Source organism: Dendrobium catenatum, unplaced genomic scaffold (assembly GCF_001605985.2).
Source record: "Dendrobium catenatum unplaced genomic scaffold, ASM160598v2 fragScaff_scaffold_1470, whole genome shotgun sequence".
NCBI lineage: Eukaryota > Viridiplantae > Streptophyta > Magnoliopsida > Asparagales > Orchidaceae > Dendrobium > Dendrobium catenatum.
The window spans coordinates 1953119-1980871 of record NW_021319932.1 but is presented as its reverse complement, the minus strand read 5'-3'; the positions used below and the strand labels follow the sequence as shown (position 1 = coordinate 1980871).

General features: G+C 35.2%; 1 protein-coding gene across 1 annotated transcript; it reads left to right on the top strand.

The window, feature by feature from the left end:
• The first annotated feature begins 435 nt into the window (after positions 1–435).
• On the top strand, positions 436–27753 carry LOC110110454 (argininosuccinate lyase, chloroplastic). Its single transcript, XM_020841939.2, has 7 exons — positions 436–844; positions 1819–2082; positions 4977–5093; positions 14756–14904; positions 26391–26682; positions 26901–27065; positions 27195–27753. Exons 1-7 carry the CDS (start codon positions 515–517, stop codon positions 27441–27443), a joined length of 1566 nt encoding a protein of 521 aa, XP_020697598.1. The 5' UTR covers positions 436–514; the 3' UTR covers positions 27444–27753.

The window sequence follows — 27753 nt, the reverse complement described above, 5'->3', positions numbered from 1 at the left end:
CTCAACAGCTCCACGCTAGCAGGTCGTGTCAAGTCAACCCGATAACCTAGTGGGTTAAGTCCGGGACTGAATTTTTAACCCTTTTATAAAATCGGTTGGGTTCGGGTCAGATGATTTGAACCCGAGTCAATTCTAGGTTTGATCCGAACCCGACTTGAATATCCATTTTGACATCCCCACTTAGGGTGCTATTTTGGTTCTTTTTTGAGTCAATTTTAAATAAGATTTTACTTACATTGTACAAAATAGGATATTGGGCTTTAAATTTCTTTTTTATTTTGCTTTGATAATTAATAAATTTTCCGCTCTCACAAATCTTTAAATCAAAAGTAAATTGCAAAATAATTTAAAAAAATTTATAAATTTTAATGCTTGTGAGGCCTAATAATTTTTATATTTTAACACCTCACAATTTATTAAATCTGAATTAACAGCATTTTTGAGTTAAATCGTTGAGTTCAATTAAGCTTGACCGTCGCCGCCGGATCATCCCTCTCTCTGAGCTCGGAAAGATATGAGATCGCTACTCCACCCTCCTGAGCCCATTCTCTCCTCCTCCCCCCTCAGCCACCTCTTCGTCGCCGTCCGCTTTTCGTCTTCCGTCACCAGCTTACGGTGCCGTTCACAGCCACCGGTGATGGCTTCTTCAGCTGCATCCGCCGCCCGCCTCAGCGAGCTCGATGGAAGTCTAAAGCGCAAGGAGGAGAAGCTGTGGGGTGGGCGCTTTGAGGAGAGCGTGACCGATGCGGTCGAGCGCTTTACCGAGTCCATCTCCTTCGACAAGCAGCTCTACAAGCACGACATCATGGGTAGCAAAGCGCATGCCGCCATGCTCGCTCATCAGGTGCCGTACTCTGCCTCGCGGTCCTATCTCTTCCATCCTGTCAGTCGAGATAGTGCGTGTAAATATGACTGTGGTTTTAATAAAGGGTTTTTGTTCTCGATTCACCTTTTTTTTTTTCTTTTTGGCTTATGTACATGGCGATTGTAGCTTTAGTTTTAACTTTTTTTATGTGTAAATCATTACTTTTGCTTCAAAGGTTGCTTCTTCGCATTTTGTTAATGGTTTTCCAGTTGTTTTAGGCATTTGTTACCGATGTGGCTTCTTGTAAACTGCAACAAGCTTGTAGCTTGGTCATGTGAAGGTTTGACATTTCCCTCCAGTAGTCGCAGCCAAATTGTTTGATGAAATTACCAATGTTTTTTCCCTTGGAATTCCGCTGCTTTGTGTAGGATGCGATGCTTTGGCATTAATATTTTATTGCCCATAAAGAAAATTTTGAATCTTTTGAGATGAGAATAAAGGACGTTTGATCAGTAGAGGTTGTGATTTTGTATGCAAATGACTCTGGTTTTCATTTATAGTGTCATTTAATATGCTTACTTCTCTTCCCTTAAAAAATTGCTCCCTTGAACAACCTACACTGAATCATGGTATGTAACTTTCAGTTGTTAGATTTATTTTGGATAGAGAAGGAAAGAGGAAGTTTTTTTTTTTCTGATGTTCGTTCTCCGTGAGGATTTTTTTACACAAGAAGCAAGAAACATGAATGATAGCTTGCCTTATTTGAAGCTTGATAGTTTCATCCCCTTAAAAAATCTAAAAGCATTTAACTTTCTGCTTGTGGAAACGCCCAATCAGCTGAAACGCTTCAACTCTGATTGGGGTTTTGATGCGATGAAAGTTTATGTTGTAATGGAACGTTTTACAATAATGCCTCTTGAGATGAAGCTCGTGCATTTTGTATTATGTTTTTTTTCCCTTTGTTCCATGCGATTATGAGCTTTGCTACATAATCTGATAAATTCAGTGATTAGGGATTGATCACTGCCATGGACAGAGACCGCATATTGTCTGGTCTTGATGAAATTGAGAGAAGAATTGATGCGGGGAAATTTGTTTGGAGAATGGACAGGGAGGATGTGCACATGAATATAGAAGCAGCATTGACTGATTTGATAGGCGAACCTGCAAAAAAACTTCATACTGCTAGAAGTAGAAATGATCAAGTTGTGACTGATCTTCGGTTGTGGTGCCGAGAAGCCATTGATAGAATCATTGCAAGGATTGGACACCTTCAGGTATGTTCTAGGCCTTCCACTTGCATTTATTTCTCTTTTGATTCATTGTATTTATCATGCTGAGTGTTAAAAATGGCATCCCAATCTTTTAATTCAATAATCATTTTTACCCCTCTATGGGGCTATTTGGTTGGCTGCAAAGTGAATGCAGCGTAAAATAAATACTGTATAAAGTAAATATTTTGAAGTTGTTTGGTTGTCTGTATAGTAAATGCAGGGGGACCATTTTTTCTATTTGGTTAGGTGATGCAAAGTAAAGTAAAATCAGTGTATTCTGAATACTTAGGGTTGTTTGGTTGAATGTCTATAGAGTAAAGTAAAAATATTCTAATTTGATCAAATATTTTGAGTCCACATTAATATTTATAATTGTATGAGATTTTAAAAATATTTATATACATTAATAAAATACTTTGCTATACAAACTATCATGACTTTGCACTTTTTACCAGACTAGCAACACATCAATTGTAAAAATAATACTATCAAATCTATAGCATACCAATTCTTTTATGTTAAATGAAGCTCAATAGAGGAGTTAAAATCTACAATAAGAAAACTCTAAAAAATTAAAAATATCAAATCAAAGTCTCAACACTCAACAAACTTAACAAAGATTACAACAGTATTTTTTGGCATTCAAAAGATGCCATCTTTAATTCTCCTTGTATATGCTATTATCAACCATCTATTCTCTCATTGCAAGAACATTTGTAATATAAAATAATAATCAAACCGATGAAAATGTTAAAGAATGAAATCCAATACAGAGTGTTAAAGCCATAAAATACCAATTTCTTTCTTTTGATGCAAATGAATCATTTGTTTAACTCTTTTTGCATCTATCTAGCCTTTGATTCCTTAGGTTCAGAGAGGAAGGAATGAATCATTGTTGTGTTCTTAGATAAGTTATCATATATAATATCAATCTCTTTCTTTGAAAATCTGGAATGCTAGATGACTCTGTCATGAGCTCACTAAACATTTTTCTTTCCTCAGAAGCTCTTTTTGTTTGAATTGCATTAGTAACTTGAGATGCACTATTAGCCATCATTGCAATATGATCATGAAGACTATCATCATCATCATGCCTTTTACTCTTTTTCTTTTGGATGGACCCCTTAGAAGATGAAGGTGTTCCTCGCTTTGTCATTCCTACAAGGTATTCTCTAACGCTTTGTTCAAGACAATCATCATCTATTGATGTATCCACAAGAGTCTCCACAAAATCAATTGTCTCATCATCATCTAAGTTAATATGCTGAGTACCAAATGGAGCTTGACAATTTCCTGACCTAACTCAATCTCCAGTTGCATGACGTTCACCATAAACTTAATCTAATTCTATATAATTTTGGAGAGGAATGTTAAGATATATTGCATCTTTGGGAAAAGCCTAAAATTATTCAGATAAGTAAGCGTAAGAGATAGATTACATCTTTGCATTTGTAAAAACTCATCTAAATTTTAAGTATTACCTGGATATGTGATAGACACTCCTCTTGACCCATCAAGATAGTCTTCGTACTGTCATCCCAAGACAATCCAAACTTCTTTCTTAATTCATGGATATGAGTCCAAACACTTTGTTGATATCTAATATGATTCTTGCATTGCTCAGCCATGACCTCAATACTAAATTTCTCTTTTAGTTTTTGAGCAGCACCTTCATAAATAGTATCTTTGAAGCCGTTAGTACTTCTCATGCTAACATTGACATGCTCACACATTATCTGTAATAACCCAGATGTCGATTCAGGTTTTAGACTCCATAGAAAGTTTTCCCCTTCTTAGATTTGGCACTTAATGCACTAGATGGACCTTTATAGAATATTTCTTCTAAAATCTCTCACCTTTAGAGAGTTATAGCTCCAATCAAATTAAGAAAAATCCACCTATTTTATGGCGCAGAATCATTCCACATCTGACAATCTTAGCAACTGATTCTCCTCATCCTCTCATATTAATAAAATTAAAAAAAAAACAAAATATTTTAAAAATGTAGAGGTAGATGTAAAAAGTCTTGTTTAGAAAATATTAGAAATGACCTTTCTTTATTAGATTTAAATGAGAGTTTGACTCTTAACATGACAATGGAGAAAACGGATTCATGTAGCTGACTCCATATAGTGGGATAAAGGTTTGACATTGTTGTTGATGATGATGATTACTTTCTTGTTAACTTGTGCTGATCTTGTTCCTTCCTCCATCAATGAAGTCAATATAGAGATATTTCTTTTGCAATTGTGATAATGTACTTTATTTTTATCATTCACAAGTCATTCATCATCTTATGTCACATCATTACCATAAAAAAATCTTCATCATCCTCCAAAACTTTTCAAATGTTTATCTTTTAATCTTTTATTATACATAATATAAACTAAATAGCTAATGAGTTCATTCTTATGCTTGTTAAATGATTTTTCCTCTTGGTATGTTTTTGGTATGACTATGCAATTCTTGATTCTATTTGTTTTAGGTATATGTATAGAAAATTAACTAATTATGAGTTATTATATGTATAAATTTAGAAATTAAAAAATTGAAATTACCTAATCTTTGTTTTTGAAGCTTGTGCCTCAGCCCAATGAGGCGTACGACTCATCGCATTTTTTTTCAAAATTATGCTGGGACATGCCTCTTATTATGTAATTCAAATAATAGTCCAATGCTAGTGATGATTTTGATAATTTATTTGATTGATGCTTTGCATATTAATTATCATTTATTAACCTACTGAACTTAAATTTTTTTTTTTTTAATGTTTTGTTATATTCTCGAATTTTGTGAGTAATTGCTTATATACTGTCATTTTACCATATGTTGCTTGCAGCATGGTGAAAGACATTGCAAAGCATCTGTCTAACCTCAGGTCAAATGCTGCATTGCAGGTTGCTTTGGTTAAGCTAGCCATGAAAAATGAAGGATTGATAGTCCCTGGATATACGCACCTGCAGAGAGCACAACCTGTTTTGCTTCAACATCTTCTATTGGCCTACGTTGAACAGGTTAATAGTCCATTCTATCAAATTTTTTGTTATAGATGAAGGGTAATCTTTATACATTCTTGTATCATAGCATGACTTGGATCCATTAATTAACCTATCCAGTAATTCACTGGGAAAAGGATTTCATGCTGATTGCAAACAAATTGCTTTCTAAATCGCATGCGATCAAATCATCTCTTCCTTTACTATGGCAGAATTGTCTGGCTTTATTATGGCCAAGCCCAAATCCCAATTTGACCTCGGTTTAAGCCGTGCACATAGTTCTTGAGCTCAGCCTTTCTAGTTGTATAAATGTCTACCATGTAAAGATTTTATTCGATTTTGTGAAAATAATACATTATGTGTACCTTAATATAAAAGGTAATAATAGATCATATAGTTTGTGCTTATACATCTTAGGCATACCTAATGCATGGACCTCTTGTTAATATAGGGTCTTAAGAGGGGTTGATGTACATTAGTAACAATAAATATGTTAATTTTATTTATTTCTAACTTTGTATTGTATAAACAACGCTCAAAATAAGGAGTTTCCATCATAAAGTATCAATGATTCATACTTGGTGGTACACTTTCATTAGTCTTAACAGATTCATGAAAACTCTGTTAGAATAAAGATATTAATTTCATTTGGTCTTTTTTTTTTTAACTTCATTTGGTCTTGGTAAAGGAAAGCTTGATAAGTAAATTTTTCCGTGGGTTGAAATAATTGCTACTGGTACTTGGATTATTATACTTTTCCTTGTGTTTATATTTGATAAAAATACATGGAACATTTTAATAACCAATATAGCAGAATATTTTACTCAGAGACTTCAGAAAGAGTAACGTTAGATGTGTATGCTATAATGATCATGAAGATGCCGTTATGAAAAATTAAAGACAACTCATTATCAACACAACATCAATATCTTGGATTCGACATCTAGAGTGATAATAATGAATTATGTGACCTCAAGTAGAGAACAACCATTCTAGCTAGCAAGGTATTTCTTAGAAGGAACTTTCTCTAGAATAGCATTTAGCAACACATGTTCATAAATAGTACATACAAGTATGATACTTTTCTGATGGTATTTGGTTTAAAACCAGAGCTATATATATATGCTTTATTTGGACAGTAGCATCACTTTTTATTTTATTAAGTACCCAAAAGAACAAAACTACAAGCATTATTGTAGTTGATTGCTTTGTCTCTCCCCCTCACCATCATGTGTATCAATATGCTCCTAATATTCTTTATCATTTTCAATCTCAATCGCCTTCCTCTTAATCAATAAGCCCAATAAGAATATTATTTAAAATAATGATTATATTGATCTTTAATCATTTATATTACATAAAGTTTTGTACTAAAATTTTCTATTGCTTGTCGACTTTTGATGTTCTTGTTCTTTCCTCCATCAAGGAAGTAGTCAGCATTGAGATCTTTCTCATTTATTTATAATTGTGAAAATCTATTTTAACTCTCCACAAACTAATCGTAATCAGATGGTATATCATTAATAATGGACACTTTATAAAAAGTTGCAAAAAATGAAAAGAGAGGCATGTGCCTCTTTAAAAAGTCTCAAAGCAGTCTCACTAGTTTAAGGTGTGCACTTCTTTTTCCTACATGAGACTATAGCCACAAGGCACACAACTTATTGCATAATTTTAAACTTGGTTATAGTATTGAATAGTATAGTAAAATAATATTATATAATATAGTTTAGTATAATACACTAGAATAGAGTACTTGATGTAGAACGGGTAGGAGGGGTTTTCTAGGGAAAGAAATCTGAAACAGTTAAGATTTTCCTCCCAAAATCTGAGAGGAACTTGAGCAATCCAGCAGCAGAGGAAGAGCACCGTTCCCAATCGCGAGAGAAATTCAGATTTCTCTCTTGAAAAAAATATAGAATTTAGGAGTAGGAGAGAGGATGTGGGCTTTAGAACTCAAGTGAGAGGTTGCTTGTGATGAGAGAAGGTGGGGAAGCAAACTCCAAACCTCTGTCAATGAAATCTGAAAATAATTTCAACTATTTTGTTTCCAAAAGCTGCTTGGAAAATTCGGACCCCTAAGCTTAGGAATAATGGCTTGGGGGAGAATTTAAGGCTCCCAATCAATTCCTGTAATAGCATAGGAAAGAAGTTATGAGAGGGAGGGAAGTGAGGCGGTGGGAAAAGTGAGGCGGTGAGGGAGAGCAAGGCAAGCGGGATATTGATGGATTTTGGAAAGCTTTATTTCCTAAACCAGTGAGTTAATCTTAGGAGTAAAAATTAGGAAATTTGGCTTTAGAAAATTCGGCCAGGGCATGGGAGTTAGGAAATATTTCCAAAAGTGGGGGGATAGGAATTAGAAATAAATTTCAATCCCAAATTAAAGGGGGATGAGAGAAGATTTTTAAATCCTAATAAAATAGAAATTGATTTGAATTTAGGAATTAGGAAAGAATTCAAATTTCGAATTAGTTGGATTTGAATTTTGAAAACCGCCCAAAGTTAAATCACCCAAATTAAATTTGAATTACATCATGAATGAGATTCAATACTTTCCTAAAATAGCTTTCTAGTTTAGGAAATTAATTGAAATTCAAAATTTGAATTTCAATGGATGAAAATAATTTCCTAAATTATTTGAACTTTTTAGGTAATCTTTAAGATGACATTGACTCCTCATTCATGGAGACAAACAAGGGTGGCCAGCGGTGGAGGAGCTAATGGGGGAAGGTGGCCGGCGGCTATGGGGAAAATTCGTGGAGCTTGGTATGGAGGTTTGGCCAAGGGATTGAGCGGGAAGGAGGAAGGATGACAAGATGAATACGACTACGGGGAACAAGAAAAGAAACAAAACAAAAACAAAGATAAAAACGAAAGATAGAAGACAAGAACCGCGAGCCTCGGACTCTTCCGAAGACTGACCGGTGAGGCTTTGCCCTTCTCCAAGGGACTTCAAATCATGAGTCCGGACCCATCCTGCAGCTGGTGAAGACTCCGATTCCTCTCCATAGAAATCTCACTAACGCTCTCTCACAAGAACACAAGTGTGGACACAAATTTTTAATATCAATTCTTCATCTCTATTACAATAGCTTAAGGCCCTATATATAGGCCACAACATGAGAAAAATCAAAATTACAAAATTGCCCCTTGGGCCACAATACTCAAATAAGCTAACCTAGGGGTAAAACAGGAAATAACATAAAATAAGAGCTAAAATTCATAAAATAACTCATAAATGACAATTTAAATTAGAGCTGTCGATTTACGATGCCTCCTGTGATAGATGCGTCAAATCTTCGTGCCGATGTCCGCATCAGTACTTTAGTATACTAGAGTTTTTTCAGATAATATGGTATAATAAAATGGTATGCTATAAAATAGTATATTATATCAGATGGGTATTAGGAAAATGAAATATCGTCCTTTATCTTCTCACCCTTCTTCTTCCTTATCTCAACACATATGATGCACTAATACCTATGATGCACTAATACGAACATGGTAACATGAACACCATACAACAGGGGCATGGGACACGTCTATCATCGAAAATATTGAACATGGGTATGACACAGACACAACATTATCATTTTCAAATAGTGCGTAAATATTAATATAGTATCATATTAAAAATGACGAATAAATAATAAATAAATAGCATAATTAGTTGTTTGACTTATAATATAAAAAATTTAAGCATAAAATGTCTAGTACATTAAAAAAATATAAGCAAAAACTATTTAGTACAATATCAAGTTTGATTAGGGAATTGCAAAAGGACCATTTTTCCCTCACTTAAACTATTTCCGCATTAATATTTAGTAAGGGTAGATTGGGTATTACAAGATTTTGATTAATTTTAACTCCAAAATTAAGCAAAATTAAATATAAGTTATGTATACCAAATCGTTCAGAATTTTCGTAAAATTTTATAAGATTATTTCTGTCAAAATCTGTTGACTTTGAAATTTTACACTTAAATCTCATCACAGCGCTTTGAAAAGCATGCGATGTCTAAAATTGACATTTTTCGGGTTTTATAATTAGATACTTTCCTTACACCAAATCCTGAAGATATTGTAAAGCAGAGAAAAGGTGAGTTTAGCAAAGAAATGGATGTAGCTAAAAATAAAAATGAGGGGAAGGGTTAGTCAAGTTTTTTATAGATGGATGTATGATATTGGATTCCATTTAATACTATAAAATATGATAGTTTCCCTGTTATGGTCGAGACACTTGGACAGTTTAGACATGGAATGAAACCTCCTAATTAAGATGAGGTATGAGTTACTTGTTTAAAGAAAGATGTTGGACATACACGTACTCTATTATGATGTCATCAAGAATGTTTATGATATGTTTGTTCTCTAATGACAGCTGAATGGACGTCGAGGAATGGAAAAAACCTAATCAATTTTCCCGAAAGATAACACATTTGTAGAGTCAATTGATGCTAGTTCTTTTTCCAAGAACGCTGTGAAAATGTTTGACCTTTTTTGCAAGTACATTAAGATTATTGGACCACATAATGTGATCCAAGTTATTATTGATAATGCATCTGAAAATATTCTTGCAGGTTTATCACAACTTATAATCTAAACTTGTGTTATTTCATATGAAAGATGAATTTTTGGTCTTAACTTAAATTATAATGACATTACAGGAAAGTTATTGATGGACAAATATACTCATATTTGTTGGACTCCTTGTGCTGCTCACTGTTTAGATTTAATAATGGAGGACATTTTTAAAATTCAAAAGCTAAGGCGAAGCTTTGAAAAGGCTGTCGCAATACATAATTTTATATATTCTAGGTCTCGCTTACTTGAGTTGAGTTAATGAGAAGGTGCACAAATCAAAGGGCACTTGTCAAACCTATTAAGACTCTTTTCGCAATAGTTTTTTTAACTTTATAATGATTTCATCAATAACAATTGAACTTGAAGAAAATATTTATTTATAAAAAGTTTATCTTGGGTCCTTATGCAAAAGAGACTAAAGCAAAACAATCTCAATATATAATATTGTAGCAATCATTTTGGAACACTATAGTGTATGCCTTAAAAATAACTCATCATTTATTAAAGATTCTTAGATTGGTTGATGGAGAGGAAAAGCTCCCAATAGCTTACATATATAAAGCAATAGATAGAGCAAAGGAGGTAATTACTGCAAGCTTCAATAACAATGATAAGTTATTATTAAATTTTTAAAATTATTGATAGAAAATGGGAAGTGCAATTACACTAGCGCCTTTACAGGCAATGGCACAATTTTTAAATCCTAAATATTTCTTCAATAACCCTAATATTACCAAGGATATGGAAATAATTGATGGTCTTTATTAATATATTGAAAGATTGTCTAGATATATAGATGAAGAAGACAAAATCAATAATGAATTAAGTTTATTCATTAGGGGTGAAAGATTATTTGATATTCCTCCAACTGTATGACAAAGAACTATCCGATCTCCAGGTATTATTATTTACATAAAATGAAGATTGGTTTGCAAGTATATAATATTGAAAATTAATATTTTATTTCTTCCAACTGATTGGTGGTTGACATATGGCCAAGAAACTCACAATTTAAAAAGTTTTGCTATCAAAGTCTTAAGTCTAACAAGTACTTCATCCAGACGCGAATACAATTGGAGTATTTTTGAACATGTAATTATTTTTATGGAGTATGTGCTATTTTTTTTCTGTATGTTCATAATATAGTAATGTAATAATGTTTCAATTGCAGTTTCATAGCAAACAAAAAATCAAATTAGATCATGGTCGCTTAAAGGATTTAGTTTATATAAAATATAATAGAATATTGATTCGGAAATATAATCATAGTGATGTGATTGATCATATTTCTTTGATTGAGATAAACGATGCAAATGAGTGACTAACATGAAAATTAGTTGATGAGTCTGAAGGCAAAGAAAAGGAATTTAAGAAAGACGTTGTTGGAGAGGAAGATTTAACTTGATAGATATTTTTTAAGGCTATTGATGTTTATGATAAAAGCCACAACATTCGGGAGAGATCTAAAGGCAAAGAGAAGGAATCTTCATCTAAGCAAGACGTTGTTGCTATTAAGAAGAAGGATGAGGAGGGTGATGAAGAAGACTATGAAGTAGGTGACAATGCTGATGAAGATAAAGAAGCTTTTTTGACATTTGTTGATGATCATTATTCCCAAGAAAAGTAGATTAAATTCTTATAAAATCATTAATCTTTAAAAAATGATTGTAATATTTTAAATTATTAGATATTTGAGGTGGATTTTACTTGAACATATATATGACTATGGTTATCTTTCATTATTATGATAGCTTGCTAGTTATCTTTCAGTTTAATAATATTTTATATTCGTACTTATATTTTATAATTATTGTATAGTTTGCACCATGTTCAAAATGGCAAGTGTCGCATCGTGCACTATGTATCATGGCTCCAAATAGACCTTTGCGTATGGGCTTTCTCGTCGCTGAGTGCCAAACCCTACCATGTATATACGAAGAGATGAGTAGTCACTATGAAACAAGAGAAAAAAATAAAAAAGCCTCGTACCTTGGCATGATAGACACTCGCTTCAACCGATGTTGTCAATCTCGTCACATGCAGAGACCAGGAGAGTGTGAGAGATTGAGTAATGGAGGTCATTCGTAGACCTTCATATGTGTAGATCTAGTGTCGTTATACATAGATCTTCAAAAGTAGCGAGCCAGCAATCAAGTGAGCCCTAAATGAGTTGAGCGAAAGAGTGACAGTTGAAAGAAATGGGCTGTTAGGTTATTAATATAATTTTATTTACTAAAAATTAATTTATAAATCATAAATTTAAAATATTACATTTTAAATAATTTTAAAAATAAATATAGGGACATAATGTCCAATTTTATCAAAATATTATTTTAATCGAACACATTCTCATTGTGTTTGACACGTGTCCCAACCATGTTGGACATGTGTCCGTGTCTGATACATATTCGACACTGTATGTCACAAACTTACTCGATATGACTCGAAGCTATATGGGTCATACCATATCTGATTGTGACAAGATTTACCACAAGATCTAGTTGGAAAAGTACTGAAATAAAATTTATAATTTATATACTACACAGAGCCACTACTGAATGTAATATTAAGCGCAAGACTACTGATTCTCAACATAATTTTTTATATATAAAAATATATATATAATCTGAGGCTATCTACAACAGCGCTTGACAATAGAGAGAATAACAAATAAAAGTCAAGCCTGCAAAAATCAAAACTAACCAAAAAATACTTACAACACAGATTAGAGCTTGTTATCCAAACAACTCAGCTCGCTCCTTACCTTTCCTCAGGCCTGAAATTACAAGCAAAAGCAGGGACGACCTAGCACGACTTAGTAGGCTATTGTAGTCTAAAATAAAAATCAATAACTAAAATCAAAAGAACTGAAATAATAACATTGCATACAATTAAACAAATATTGAATTTAACTAAATTATAAATAAATGCTTCATAATTATTATCAGAATAGCTCTTAAGCCTAAATTTATATATATTTTTGTTACCAAAATCTCACGTCGGCACCACTGGCACTGGCATAAAAGAATCCCACCTCGGTCGCCCACTAGTGCCTACTTAACAGAATCTCACCTCGATCGTCCACTAATGCCGGCATAATAACACTTCAGTAATAGAATCCCACCGTGATCATCCATTGGGTGATGGCATCGCAATACTGTAACAAAATCCCTTCTCGGTCGCCCACTAAGACCGACATCACATCACCATACATCACATTACATTTCTTTCACATTTTTCAATGCAATTCATTAATTAAGGCATAATTGGACTGAATTAAAAAATTGTCAAAATGTTCTAATGGTAAACAACATATATGTTACTGATAAAAAATTCACAATTTAAAAACATAACCAAATTATCATAGATTGTGTTAAAAATTAATTTTAAACTTTAATTGAATTGAATCACTATTTTAGATGTCAAAATAATTTCTGAGTCGGTAAAAATTGCTTCTTTTTTCAAAATAATCATGCAAACAATTTCCATAATATACTCAAAATTTTTATAATCTCAGTCTTTATGACATATAAAAAGTTACGCAGTAAAAATATTGCTAAAACAAAGTTATTCTCATTTTTAAGTTACGAAAATACAAATTTGATTGGAAAAATATCAAAAACACCAAATTATTGAAAACTAAAATAGATAAAACATAACCTACCTCGAGATGGGCAAATTTCCCAATTGGGCCAACCGATAAAAATCGCTATACGGCTGCCAAATTTTAGTTTCTTTCTAAAACAAAGTTATTCTCATTTTTAAGTTACGAAAATACAAATTTGATTGGAAAAATATCAAAAACATCAAATTATTGAAAATTGAAATAGGCAAAACATAACCTACCTCGAGATGGGAAAATTTCCCAATTGGGCCAACCGATAAAAATCGCTATACGGCTGCCAAATTTTAGTTTCTTTCCTTCTCTCTCCCCTCTTTATTCTCAATTCTCCCGAATGATTCTCCGGAAATAATAAGAAAAATGGGATTTAAATGCTAATTTAAATAAAATCTATAATGGTTTCTGATTTTTATTAAAATAATATTATTATAATTAATTTTCAGTATAAAATTCATAAAAATTCTTTTAAAGTTCCAAAAATTATAGAAAATCTCCATAAAATAGCTTATTTAATTTAGAAAATTTTGATGAAATCGGTTTGTAAAACAGACACCTGACGATTCCAAAACCCTCACTTATACCGACATATGCCAATTTCTTAAAAAATTGCACCAATGTCTAAGAATTATGAAAAAATTAGTGACACTAAAACATCATAATAGATATGTTATGGCGAAGACGGTTTGTGATTTAGATTTATAATGACTCCTAAATAAATTCTTGATTGTTGTAGGTAAAAATATATTTTTCAAAATTTTGAGTTATAACACTGTATACCTCTTTTTGAAGGTGTGTTGGTGCATCATAGCTCAACAAAATTTGCAAAGGACGCCAACATTAGTTAGATGGGAAGGGAACTTAACCTCTGCCTTGTTCCTTGCATCTCCTTCCTTCCTAGCTTTAGACGATTCACAATGCAATTTGACATTCGCTGGAAGGGCAATAAGGGATGGAGGCAAATGAAATCCGTGGGATAGTGGTTTCTCTAGTTCTGTGGAACCACATTTGTATTTTATTTTATGCTCGCATGCCAAATAACACAAGTAGTAATTTTATTTCTTGACCTTTATGATCATGATTCTTTATCAATCTTCATAAACTGTTCTTTGTATAATTTTTATTTTAGTCTCTCTTATAAATTTGATTGTTTTCCTGACTTCTCTTTCAAAGTACACTTTAATCATCCTATTTGGATTTTCTTATGAGCTTTGGAATAAGCTTTATTATTTGATGTCAAAGTTGTATCAATCCTCAATTTCTTTTCATCCGGGCATGGGTCTAACAACGTTGGTTTTACTAGAAATACAATTTGAAATACCGAATTATTCTCTCATAGTTTTGATTTTCTGTTTTTGATTTTGAGTGGCTTTGGAAAAAATCCTTCTTCCTAAGGTTATTTGTTGAAGTTAAATAGAAATAATCTACCCGTTGTTTGGCTGGTATTCATAAATTTCAAGCTCTTAGTTCTCTTTCAGCTTGAACGTGATATTGGTAGATTAAACAACTGCAAGGATCGAATGAACTTCTGTCCACTTGGTGCTTGTGCTTTGGCTGGTACTGGGCTTCCAATAGATAGGTTCATGACTTCAAATACTTTGGGCTTTACAGCTCCAATGAGGAATAGGTATGTTCATGCTTTTTCCATGGTCAGCCCATTTGTTGCAAATTAAAGGCCCTTGGTATTTTTTTCCCTGGCTTATTAGAATCTCAGTATGCTCTTGGTTCAAACTGTCCTACGAAGATTATCAATATTGATTATCATTCTGTTAAGAATTGAGGCACAGTTACGTGGAGTTATTTATTCTTCTTTAATTTGTGATTTGTCTTGTGAAACTTCAATATTGAATTTGTATAGTCTTTTTGTGCTATGTACTAAGACTTGGCTGCAAGCATAGCCAAGTGGGGTTAATCGAGTTAATTCTAAAAATGGCATCTATTTAATCCAAAGAAGCATTTAACAATATGCATTAGTGTGAAGTACTTTTACTACCAATTAATGTTAATATATGATAAACTAATTGGGTTTGAGGACCAGAAGTATTAGCCATGCATTATAGGTGAAAGAAGGTTAAAACAAATAGAGTACAGGAAGCAACTTCTACGCCGGAATACGTCCCCCAAACAAGATGCCTATCTTTTCCTAGTTTGGTACCTTTGGGAGCACACTTCCATTCCCAAGCTTAGATTTTCTGTAGTCACGGCTAATGATCTAAATCTTTTGAGCAATATGCAAATGTAATAGATATAAAATATTTAGATGATATATGGTTTAGGGGAGTGTATTGCATTCTAAGTGCAGGGGTTTAAAAGTTTAAGTGTTTAGTTGACTGAAAAATAAATTCAAAGTATAGTTTTGAAGAATTTTAAATTATTCCCTTTGTTCTTTTTTGGTGTATTCCAAAATTTTTTAATTTGGACAATTTCTAAATACGCAATGTCACCTTTCCCCACCCATGGCCGTTGTCTTCCATCATCACCCTCATCCCTCCTGTACTCACTCACAACCTAGCCGAACGACCCACTCTTGCATGCATATGCCTCACTGACTCACCTCATCCTTCCTCTCACGTGCGCGACTCTAGTAGGTCGAACATGCTGCCGCCCTTCCTCTTTGCACGCCCAACCTAGCAGCCGGCCTAACTCGCCACCACCAGCTTCCCCAGCCCAACTGTTGTTGGCCTAGCCACCTGCCTCCTCTCCTTTTTTTTCTTCTTATTTCTTCTTCTTTTCTTCTTTTTAGGCCCTAACACCTTCCTACACCTTCAACTTCAACCTCTTCCCTCTTCCACAAACCGTAACCCTCAAAATCTCTACCTCATCCACTCATTCTCAATTTGTCTGGCTAGGCTTAAAAAGAGAAAATTATTTCTCCTCTAAAGAGAGAAAGCTCAGTTTCTCTCTCTAGTCCATTCGTAGGCCCCTCAATGTGGATAACTAACTCTTGAACATCCCTCTCCCTCACTACTATTGTTCTCTCTCTAGAAGGAGAAATAATTTATTCCGTTTCCTTATCTTTAGAAACAGAGAGAATCCCCTTCTACCTCTCTCTCTAGAAAGAGATGCCCCCATCCCCTATTTCTCTCTCTAAAAAATATATAATATATTTGTGCATCTCCATCTCCTCGTTGTTGTCGTCGTCGCACACTTTGAGGTACAGCCCTCGCAAACCTTTAAAACTCTAAAATATTCTGGTTTCAACTCGTTTGGTGCGATGGGCGCAACCCGTACATGCTTTTCTTTGTCGGTAAATGAAATTTGTAGGTGACGCTCGCGACGAACCGATAAGAATTATGCACATTTTGTTACGGATCAATGGTTTATGATTTTGATGATAGCAAACATTTTTATTTCTTTACGACTGCCTTATATACTGACATTTTAGGTTCACACGATCGGACTGTAATTTGGAACCAGCTCAAGATTGGGTATACTAGGTCGAGTCAGTTTGTACACTTTTTTCTTTCTTGAGTCTATTGTATTTATTGTGGCTCCTGATGCTTTGTAACGTATAAGAGTTTCTGACTGTTCCCTAGAGTTTAATGTTTTTGATAACATCGTCCTGGACGATATTTATATCGGCCGGGACGATATGTTCAAAAGCAGAAACCCTAATTAGGGCATCCTCATTAAAGCAGCCGTCATTATGCAAAACACATCGTCCTGGACGATTTTGTATCGGCCAGGACGATAGGCTCAATTCAGAAAGAATCTGCCACCAGATATACTTAGGAAATTCTTATTTTTGGATATCGGCCTGGTGGATCGGCCTGAACTATAAAATATCGGCCAGGATGATCCAGGACAATTTTTCCAAAATTTCTCTGGCAATTTTGGAAAGCAATTAATTGTGATTTCATCCGGGCCGATCGCAAGATCGTCCGGGACGATTAGACATCGTCCAGCTTCATTTCAGGGCGATATTCAGGACAAATTAAAAGCACTACTGACTAAGCTATCTCAATGAATATATGAATGATCTCACAAGAAGGTTTTAAAATTTTGACAGTCTAAATGATCAATTTAAAATATTCAAAATTTTGAACACGAATTGATATGGCTGCTACTATAACACTGATATGACTAGCCAGAGATGGAAAGAGAAACCAATCCCCAGCGGAGTCGCCAGAAATCTGTGGGCTCCGAAAATTCGGCCCCGGCCTCCGCTCGCTTTTCTTATTCGGCGAGGGAGTTTTAACGAACTAAGTTCCGGGGTAAATTTTGGAAGGCAGATGGGTTTGTAGATAAGACACTACCCAGAGATTTCGCCCTCATTTTGTGAGGACTTTATGATCTGAGTTCTGGTTTCCTATAGGCGCAAGCCCCTATAGTTAATTACCCCTCTCGATCACGAGAGAGAACTTTCGATTAAGGCTAGTCGTCAATCAGATACGTATAGAGAATACGAGTTATCTGGCATATAGTAGCAGCATGGATTTGGAATTGGAGAATTCGGAAAGTATTGAAAATTTTGATATTTAAAATAGAAAATTTCACCACCTAGCACTTAAAACGGATGGTGGGAGAATGGATGATAGACCCGATCAAGATCCCATGGTTCCGTCGTTCCGGGCCATCGTGGTCCCTGGTCTACTTAGTCAGAGGAGGTAGTCGACCCAACCTGACAGAAGGATCCTTGTCGGCAGCCATGGGTTGCTTCGTCCAAGGGGACCTTGTAGACCTGGGATAAATGTTTGTCTAAGGGGACAAATTTAAATCCACCTTAGCTAACAGAGGGCTTTGTGCCCTATCGATCATATCCTATTGATTCATATCTCAAGGATTTAACGCCATTAAGGAGCGTATTGGCTCTGGCCATAACCGCTATCTGTGGTGCCATTTGGCGGCAAAACCACTCGGTTCAGAGGGCCCCGGGTCATAACCATTTACCTGCAGTGCCATTTGGCGGCGAAATTGCCGGTTAGAGGACACGTACCACGTCCTTATTAGCAAGAGAATGGATCCTAGTGATATTTTCGACTAGGCATTTGGCTCTTTGTGAGCTAGAGTTTATTTGAATTTGTCCACCCCGGCAGACTGTTGCGGAGGGTGGATGGACTTTGCTTTAAGTGTTGGGATGGATAGTTTTGGGATTTTGGGATTTTTGAGATTTTTGGATTTTCTGGAGTTTTGAGTATTTTGGGTGGTTTTTGAAAGTGTTTGGAATGGACCCCTCCGGTTGAGATAACCAATCAATGCGGCCATCATCGGGGTGTTGTGGGGTCATTTCTCTTTATGGATTGAACCTTTGTCAACTCTGTCGGGCTGTTGACAGAGGATCGGGTTTCGTAGGCTTTTTGCCCTTGTAAGTGAATTCTTTTGATTAAAGGCTTTGGAGGCCTGATATGAATGTATTAAAACAAATATACTGGTCCTCTCAACCGTGTATTTGTTTGAGAGTTCGAACCTTGTCGACTCCTATTGATCCGTATAGGAGGATCGGGTTCGAACAAGAATTCACTTGTCAGCCCGCGCAGCATCCCTAGATGTCACGTGTGTACCAATAACACGCTCGTCGGGGCCCTTGCGGGTTTAGGATTGTATTTTACCCCTTTTTAGTGTACCTATGTGTATACAAATTACAGTGCACGTGCTGGGGTATTTTGAAAGTATTCGTAGACGCCTTCTGTCCGCTTGCATAGAAGTTGCGGATCCGGTGGCGTGGCATTGTAATTTGCGGACGCCTTCTGTCTGCTTGTACGAGTGTTGCAGATTCGATGGCGTTTTGATCTTGATGTTGTGAGGCATCTCCTCATTTTGATGTTGACTTCCCCCCTTTTCTCATTCACCCTTGATATTGACTCCCCCTTTTCTCATTCACCGGGGATAGCTTTTTTCTGGTCTTTGAAGTCAATGACCACAGCTTTAAAGAGAGCTTTCAAGCTCTTTAATGTGGTGGATTTATTATTTCTGATATTTGTGGAGGCCAGAATTAGTTCCTTTTTTAGTACAGAACCAGGAAGATATACGTACTTGTGCCCACAGTGGTTCGTTGTGCATATGACATACACACTGTTGTTATCCACAAGTTGCTTGTGTTCGCCGGCAGAGGACTGTTGTATCCATTACAACATTCTGAAGGTATTTGCAGAAGACCCATTATTTCCGCACCTTATCCACCCTTTCAGCAATTTCGGGTGGTTGGACGATTGCATCTGTTGTAGGGACAAATCTTTGGTTGTTAGATATGAGTAGGAGTTGTACACCTTACAACTGTTTGTTTCTATAGTGCATTGACTTGGTGGGGATTGTTGTATCTACTACGATCTCCGTAGGAGAGTCATTTGTACCGGTACCAAATCCACCTTTCACCAATCTCAGGTGGGATTGCTGATGAGTTTGCAGTTGCTTATAGGGACGGATCTTCCATTATTGGTCTTCAGCATCGCCTTATTCAATAAACAGGCATTTGTAGAGATTTTTGTAGGAGTCCATTACTCATGCGTTGTATCCACCTTTCGCCAATTTTAGGTAGTATTTGATGATTGCATTTGTTTGTGGGATGTAGGGATTCTCTCTAACCCCATCAAGAATTTTGTGTGTATGAGAGGTTCAAATGGATCATGCTTCTTAATTATCGCTTCTCCATTCGATGTTCATCTGAATGCATGTCATATGATACCTTGGACTTGACTCACTCAGGCTCCTTATTATTTACTCGTCTTAATTGAGTTCATATTATTCGATTAAATTCTATTTGAGTCCAAGATGAGTTCTCCATTTAGTTCATTCAAGAACAAATCCATAAGTCCAGTTCATGCTCGTAGGTCCTCTGTTGTTGTTCGAGTACAAGTTCTATGTCTTCTGCGGTCTTTTGAATTTGAGTATGAATTGTCCAAGTCCAAATTAAGACTTCTTGTACCAAGTTCATTGTATTCGAGCTCCAATTTGAGTTCATGTTATTGTTCTTTTCAAGTTCAAGTGCAGTTCAATTTGAGTCCAACTCAAGTTTTCTGTTGTTCTTCTGATTTGAGTTCATTTGTTTTAGGTTCTGAGCATAGTCTCAAGTCCTTGATTGTTCAAATGTGTCCAAACCTTTATTTTCTTTGAGTTCAAAAAAAGGTCCGAGTGTAGAAACATTTTCACCCGAAATTTCGGCAGCCTTCCGGCGTCTCTCCCGTTTAGGGGAAAACTACGGAAAACTGGGCCTTTCCCACCACGCTAAGAAATGCGTGCATGGTAGATGCCCTCTTTCGAGGACACCGCAGCCGTGTAATTTTTTCGATCCCCCACCACGCTAAGAAAAGCGTGCATGGGTATTTTTGCAAAAAAAAGGGTTTTTGAAAGTATTTTGCAATAAAAATAGTTATTTTCCCGCAAGCGGGTACTTATGGGTATCCCCGCCTCGTCGTGCGTATCGCACCAGGTTCTCTTCCCACCACGCTAAGAAAAGCGTGCATAGGCAGGGTTTCCAAGGCGATGCGAACTTCGAAGAAGGAATTTTGGGTGATTACCCGCTTCGTCGCAAGCGTCGGGACGCACTCCCTCCCACCAAGCTAAAAAAAGCGTGCATAGTTAGTCGTTTTGTCTCGACAAATGTGTTGAAACGGGTTCTCGGAGTTTTAGGGTTTAGAAGTTATACCTTGGCGGTCATCGATGCGAATCGAGGGAAGGGAGAGAAACGAGCAAGCATATTAATTATAATTAATTAGTAATTATAATTATCCTTAAATAATTATGTTTATTTAAAATTAACTATAATTAATTAAAGTAATTAATTATAATTGTTATAATTAATTAAAATAATTAACTATATTTAATTTCAATTAATTTAAAAAAATAATTAATTTTAATTAACCTTAATTAATTAATATTAATCAATCATAATTAATAATAAACCGATTATAATATAATTAATTAATATTAATTTTAATTAAATTAATTATAATTAATGAACATTAATTATAATCATTTAACTAAAATTAATTATAATTAATTATAATAATTAAAATTAATTAGGATAAATATAGTTAAAATAAAAAATAAAATAAAAAGTTAATCCCTTTCTCTCGGTTAGGGAGGTTTACGGGATTTGGCCGAATGAAGCACACGAAAGGGAAAACGTTACCTTCCTCACCAGCGAGCTCCTGTTGCTTCTCCCGATTTCACAGGAAGGGAAAGTCGGTCTAGGAGCGAAGTCGAACAGCACAGAGGGAGGAGGCGACCGGGCTCGGGATTCGACTGGAGAGGAAGCCGAACGGGGGAGTTTGACCGGACCGGTAGGCACGACTGGTCTCCCTTTCTCTTTCTCTCTCTCTCTCTCTCTCTCTCTCTCTCTCTCTCTCTCTCCACTATAAATTCGGTGTGTTATTTTCTTATTATTACTTCCGCATTTAATTTCCGCATCGTTGGTTTTGATTGTGGTGAATCTTGTTTTTGGATTTAAGATTGTGTTTTAAATACTGATTCACCTCTCTATCTCATTATTAGCCTTGGGCCAGTTCATAAGGGCTTAATATTCCTAACGAACTTTCAAGTGATTTCAGAGCACTTTCTAGTGTCATCTGAGCACTTTCACATTTTTCTTAGCACGATGGGGTGAGACCTAAGAAAGTACCAAAATCGTGTCGAGAAAGTACAAACTATTCTAACGGAAGTCAACAGAAAATCGTGTTGAGCAAAAATTCATATTTTTAAAAATTAACCAAATTAGTACATATTGCGTAAAATATTATTCTGAATCTTTAATTAAACTGGAGTACTATTTTTGGGTGTCAAAATAAATTTCAGAGTAGTAAAAAATTGTTGCTTTTCAAAATTACTAGGTAAAAAGTTTCCAAAAAATATTTAAAATGTTCATAATCTCTTACGCTGTGAAAGTTTTACCAATACAAAATTATCCTTATTTTTCTGTAACAGAAATACAAATTTGATTGAAAAAATTATTCAAAACATAAAATCATTGAAATTAGAAATAGGGTAAAGATTCCTTACAATGATACAAGCAAATCTCCCAACTGGATCAACTGACTAAAATCGCTTCACGATCTTCAAATTTAGGTTTTCTCTTTATCTCTCTTCTCTTTCTTGTATTTTGGATTTCTTTCTCTGTTAAGCCAAATGGAAGAAACAAATGGCTTGAAATGGATTTTTGTTAGTGATTAGAGATATTTATAATAAAATACTATAATATAATATTAATATAATTATATAATTTATTTAATTTTCAATATAAAATTCATATAAATCGTTTTAGGGCATTCAAAAAAAAAATTCATATAAAATAATTTATTTTATTTAGAAAATATTGATAAAATCGATTTGCAAACAAAACGGAGACCTGACGATACCAAAATCCCCACTTGTACTGACAGGTGTCAATTTTTTTAGGATTTTCACCAATGCCCAAAAATTATGAAAAAATCGTGTAATTAAAATATTATAATTTCAATACTATGGCGAAGACGGTTTGTGATTTTGACTTATAATAACTCCTAAAAATTTTTATTTGCCTTGGTTTTTAGAAGGCATTTTAGATTTTTTTATAGGACACTTTAGAAATTTCGCCCTCAATTTGTGAAGATTTTATGATCTTGTTTCTTTTTCCTATAGGCACATGCCCCTATGGTTAATTACTCCTCTTGATAATGAGAGAGCACTTTTCGTTCAGACTGATCATTAGATAGACACTAACCTAGCGTATAGTCACAAAAGTTTTATCAATCGAAATGTTTGGTTTTTAGGACTTTTAGAATTTTGAAATTTATCATCTTACACTTTAAGCGAATGGTGGGAGGAATGGTGATGGGTCTGATCAAAATCTCATGGTTATGTCATCTTGGACTATCATGATTCTTAGTCTACTTAGTTAGAGGAGGTAGTCTACCTAACCTAACCGAAAGATCATTATCGGCAGCCATTGGTTGCGTCTTCCAAGAGTATCTTGTAAACTTTGGATGAATGGCTTGACTAAGAGGACATATTTAAGTTCACCTTAGCTAACAAAAGATTTTTTTCCCTATCAAGTATACCCCATGATTCATTACTCCAGGGTTTAGAGTTATTATGAAACATATGGGCTCTGATAGTGACCGTAATTTAGTAGTACCATTTGACGGCAAAATCATCTGATTAGAGGGCTCCAGACATAATAGTTTACTTGTGGTGTTATTTAACGGCAAAGCCATTGATTAGAGGATCATATGTTTACTGGCGAGTGATCGTTTGAGAATAAATCTCACCCAATATGACATTCACTTTTTGTGAGCTAAAGTTGTGCTCAAATTTATCCTCAACAAACTATTATGGATGGTGGATGAAATTTTTATTTTAAAGTGAGTAATAAATTTCTTCTTGAATATTTTAAATTTTGATGATTCTTGAGTTTTGAACTTTAATAAAAATCAGAACCCCTTAATAATTAATTTTGAGATTTGGGAGCATTTAAAAAGTAGAGACCATTCTGATCCATTCTAGGAGGAAGATCGAATTTAAACTTAGGTTCACTTGAACCATGCTATATTCTCAGACCTTAGGTTTGAAAATTTAGCATAGCGGTTGGAGTACATGTGGATATTTTATGTTTTATTTTAAATGATGTGTATATGTTAGTGCATTTGTGTAATATGTTTGTGCACTTTTCAATGCGATAAGTTTAAAATTCATTTATTATTTTTCGACTGCGCAACATTCTCATACATCATGTTTGTATATGTATTGCGCTCCTCAGAGCCCATGCGAACAATTATATATTTAAATGATATGCACGCTTTTTGATATACTTAATAGTTCATTTGTTATTTTATGGTCTGTGCAGTGTCCTCAGACGTCATGCTTACATGTTTATAGCATTCGTCGTGGATTTGTTTTTCAGTGCTTTTTTTCATAATGGATAGACATGTTTGTATGATGAGTATGATACATTTACATGATGATGGTTTATTTTGCATGTTGTGTAGGATGCTTGTATAACTCTTTTATATATTGCATGTATGTTTGTATGATGCATTTGCATATTACATTTATGCTTGTGTAATGTACTTGCATGTTGTATGTCGTACATATGTAATGCTTTTGCATGTTGGATAGTGTATACACATGTTACATACACATGTTGCAATGTATACATGTAGTGTGTTTGCATGTAATGCGGTGGATGCATATAACATATATGCCTATTCGCATACACATTTGCATATTTATTTACATATTTGCACGCTTGTATGCATTTACATGCTTGTGTGCGTACTTGTGTATTTGCATATACATTTGCGCATTGTTTAATGTGCTTGCTTGACATTTTTGTATGTTGCATGGTGTATGCAAGTTGTGTTTGGTACATGCACGATATATTTACATGTCATCTGGTGTATGCATTACACGTTGGCATGTTACTTAACATTTGTGCATAGTACGCATGCATGTTATATGCTTGCATATCTGGATACTTATGTGTATTTTCATGTTTACTTGAATGTGCATTTTATGTAATGTACCTATACGTTCGCATGATTGTCCATGTGCATACCCAACAATTTTTTTGCATGATTAACAATATGTTCATATGTTGATATATATGCTCTTACCGTGCACTCATCTGACTAGAGGTACACATACACGCCACTTAATGTATTTGTATAACGTGTTTGTATGTCTTTAGTACACATGCATTATACAATAAGAGGGCTCATAACGGACACCTTTTTCGATTTAAGCATTGAGGGTCTTGAAACATGTATTGATGCAAATGGAAGGAAAATATCACGATACAAGTGATCCTCAATTCGAGAGGAGGATCTAGCTCTCACAATTCTCTAGACTCCGCAAGAGCCCAAGACACTAAGTACCAACAGGAAATTCCAGTAAAATCCAAGATAAAACCCTAATCCTAATGCAAAATCTAATTTCAAGCAAACACAATAATCCCCTCTCAAAAGAGTAAACAACCCTTGCTTAATTCAAATTTCCCTTTGCTATGGACTCCACCCCAAGGGAGTGCGATTGTCATGGGGCGAAAATAACTAGCTTCCGCCTGTTATAAAAGAGAACCAGCCCCTTGTCTAGGGCTGACTGGGTCGGTCCATGTTGGACCAATCTAACGTCCCTGTTGGACCAATCTAACAACCCCCCCCCCCCCTTCCCCCCAAAAATAAGAATCACCTTGTCCTCAAGGTGAAAGGATGAAAATTGTTGATGCACCCTCTCGTAGGGCTCCCATATAGCGTTGTACTTTTGTAGGCCTTTTTTTGTTTAGCACGATCCTTCACTTTCCTATTCATGCTTGACTTCGCATGCCTACTAGGGTGCCCACCCACTCTCGCCTATTTTCTAGATCATTTGGCACTCATATACTCTCTCTGTCCCTCTCTCTTGCTTGCCCAATCCTCTTCATATTTCTCTTCATTGCTCTTTCTCATTTTGTCTCTCCCTCTCTTTTGGTTGCTCATTCTCTCTCTCTTATTCTATCGCGCATTCTCATCCTCACTTTTCTTCTCCCTCTTGAATTCCCTTCTCCCTTGATTATAAGGGCAGAACTGATTAATACCGGTTCATTTGTACGGGCATTAGTCTGTTTATTTTATTTTTCTTTAGATGGAATTTTACATTGTGGTTCTACATTCACCTAGTTTCACATATTATTGTCTTTCTCTTTGGGTAGCTGTCTTATGGACTGTCATTGTGATGAACTCCGTGGCTATTGTGGTTGAAGAGAGGTGATTGTCAGTGGTAGCCTTTATTTGGAAGGAATTCTATTGCTCCCCCTCTATGTTCTAAAATATTCTTCTTTACATGCTACCCATTTAGCTTGTGACTAGTAAGGTTTGGAGGAGTTATCACCTAAGAGCATTCATATTTACAGTGGCATCCAGAAACTTTTTAACTTCTTTGTGGCAACCACCATTCCACCATTCTTTGTAAAAGAAGCCTTCATTATTCTATTTGATCATTGCTTTTTGTTTTTTCAGTTAAAAAAGATAGAGGTAGATCTAAAAAGACTTGATTAGAATGTATCAAAAATGATATTTTTTTATTAGATTTAAATGAGAATTTGACTCTTAATAGAGCACATCGGAGAAAAATGATTCGTATAATTGACTCCACATAATGGAATAAAGATGTTGTTGTTGTTGTTGTTGAAATATTTTTTCATAAGTGTTTCACTATAATATGCAGCATTGATGCAGTTTCAGACAGAGATTTTGTGCTGGAATTCCTTTCTGCCAATTCCATCATTGCCATGCATCTTTCAAGGCTCGGCGAAGAATGGGTTTTGTGGGCGTCAGAAGAGTTTGGATTCTTGACTCCCAGTGATTCCGTTTCAACAGGAAGCAGCATTATGCCTCAAAAGAAAAATCCAGATCCAATGGAGCTTGTTCGTGGAAAATCTAGCAGGGTCATTGGAAGCCTTGTTACTCTTTTGGTTCTATGCAAAGGCCTCCCACAAGCCTACAACCGTGATCTGCAAGTAAGATCTCTGAAAATTATTACGTGCGGCGTCCGGATTCGTTCGGAGGCAAATCTGGACGGGCCACATCACCCAGGGCCCGGTGCATTCGGGTGATGTGGCGTGTCCGGATTCATCTCCGGACGATCCGGACACCGTACGTAATAATCTCTCTTTCAGTAGAGCCCTTTCCCCTTAAAAAATTCTCAATGATGTATTTGCCTCCATACCCGTTACAGGAAGACAAAGAGCCGTTATTTGACAGTGTGAAAACAATTCTAGGAATGCTAGAAGTTTCAGCTGAGTTTGCACTGAACATTACTTTAAATCATGCAAAAATAGCCAAGGCCCTTCCTGCTGGGTATCTCGACGCTACAACCCTTGCTGATTATCTTGTAAAGAAGGTAACTTTGTTTGTCGATTGAGGTTTAAAAACAGATTCAGGATCTCTGCACAGTTTTTTCTCCAGTGTTGCTTTCATGGTTTGAGGTTTTATCTGTATTCTTCTATTTCCTTTGCTTATTTCTTCACAGGGGGTGCCATTTAGAACTTCGCATGACATTGTTGGAAGATCTGTTGCTCTCTGCGTGTCAAGAAATTGTCAGCTTTCTGGTCTGGCGCTTGATGATCTGAGAGGAATAGATCCTGTGTTTGAAGAAGATGTTTATGAATATTTGGGAGTTGAGAATTCTATAAACAAGTTTTCATCGTACGGTTCAACTGGTTCAGACTGTGTGGCTGAGCAACTCCATCACTGGATTTCAAAGCTTCGGATCAGTTGAAAGCCATCTGAGCAACTCCATTAATGAATTTCAGAGCTTCGGATCAGTTGATGAGCCCTGTAAGTTTAAGCAATTTCATGGTGTAGACAGTCAATTGCAGATCAAAACTTCTTCTTCTTTTTGTGGTGAATGATGTCATGCATTTATCCAAGAACATTGTTTGAGTTTGTTAAGTTTAGGGAAATTTTATATTTATTTGCCTGAGACAAAAGTCTTTTTATGTCTACATTTCGTTGCCAGGTCTTAAATCTGGATGAAAAAAGTTAAGGGTTGTGTTAAATAATCAATAATCGTCATAAAATTTATCGAA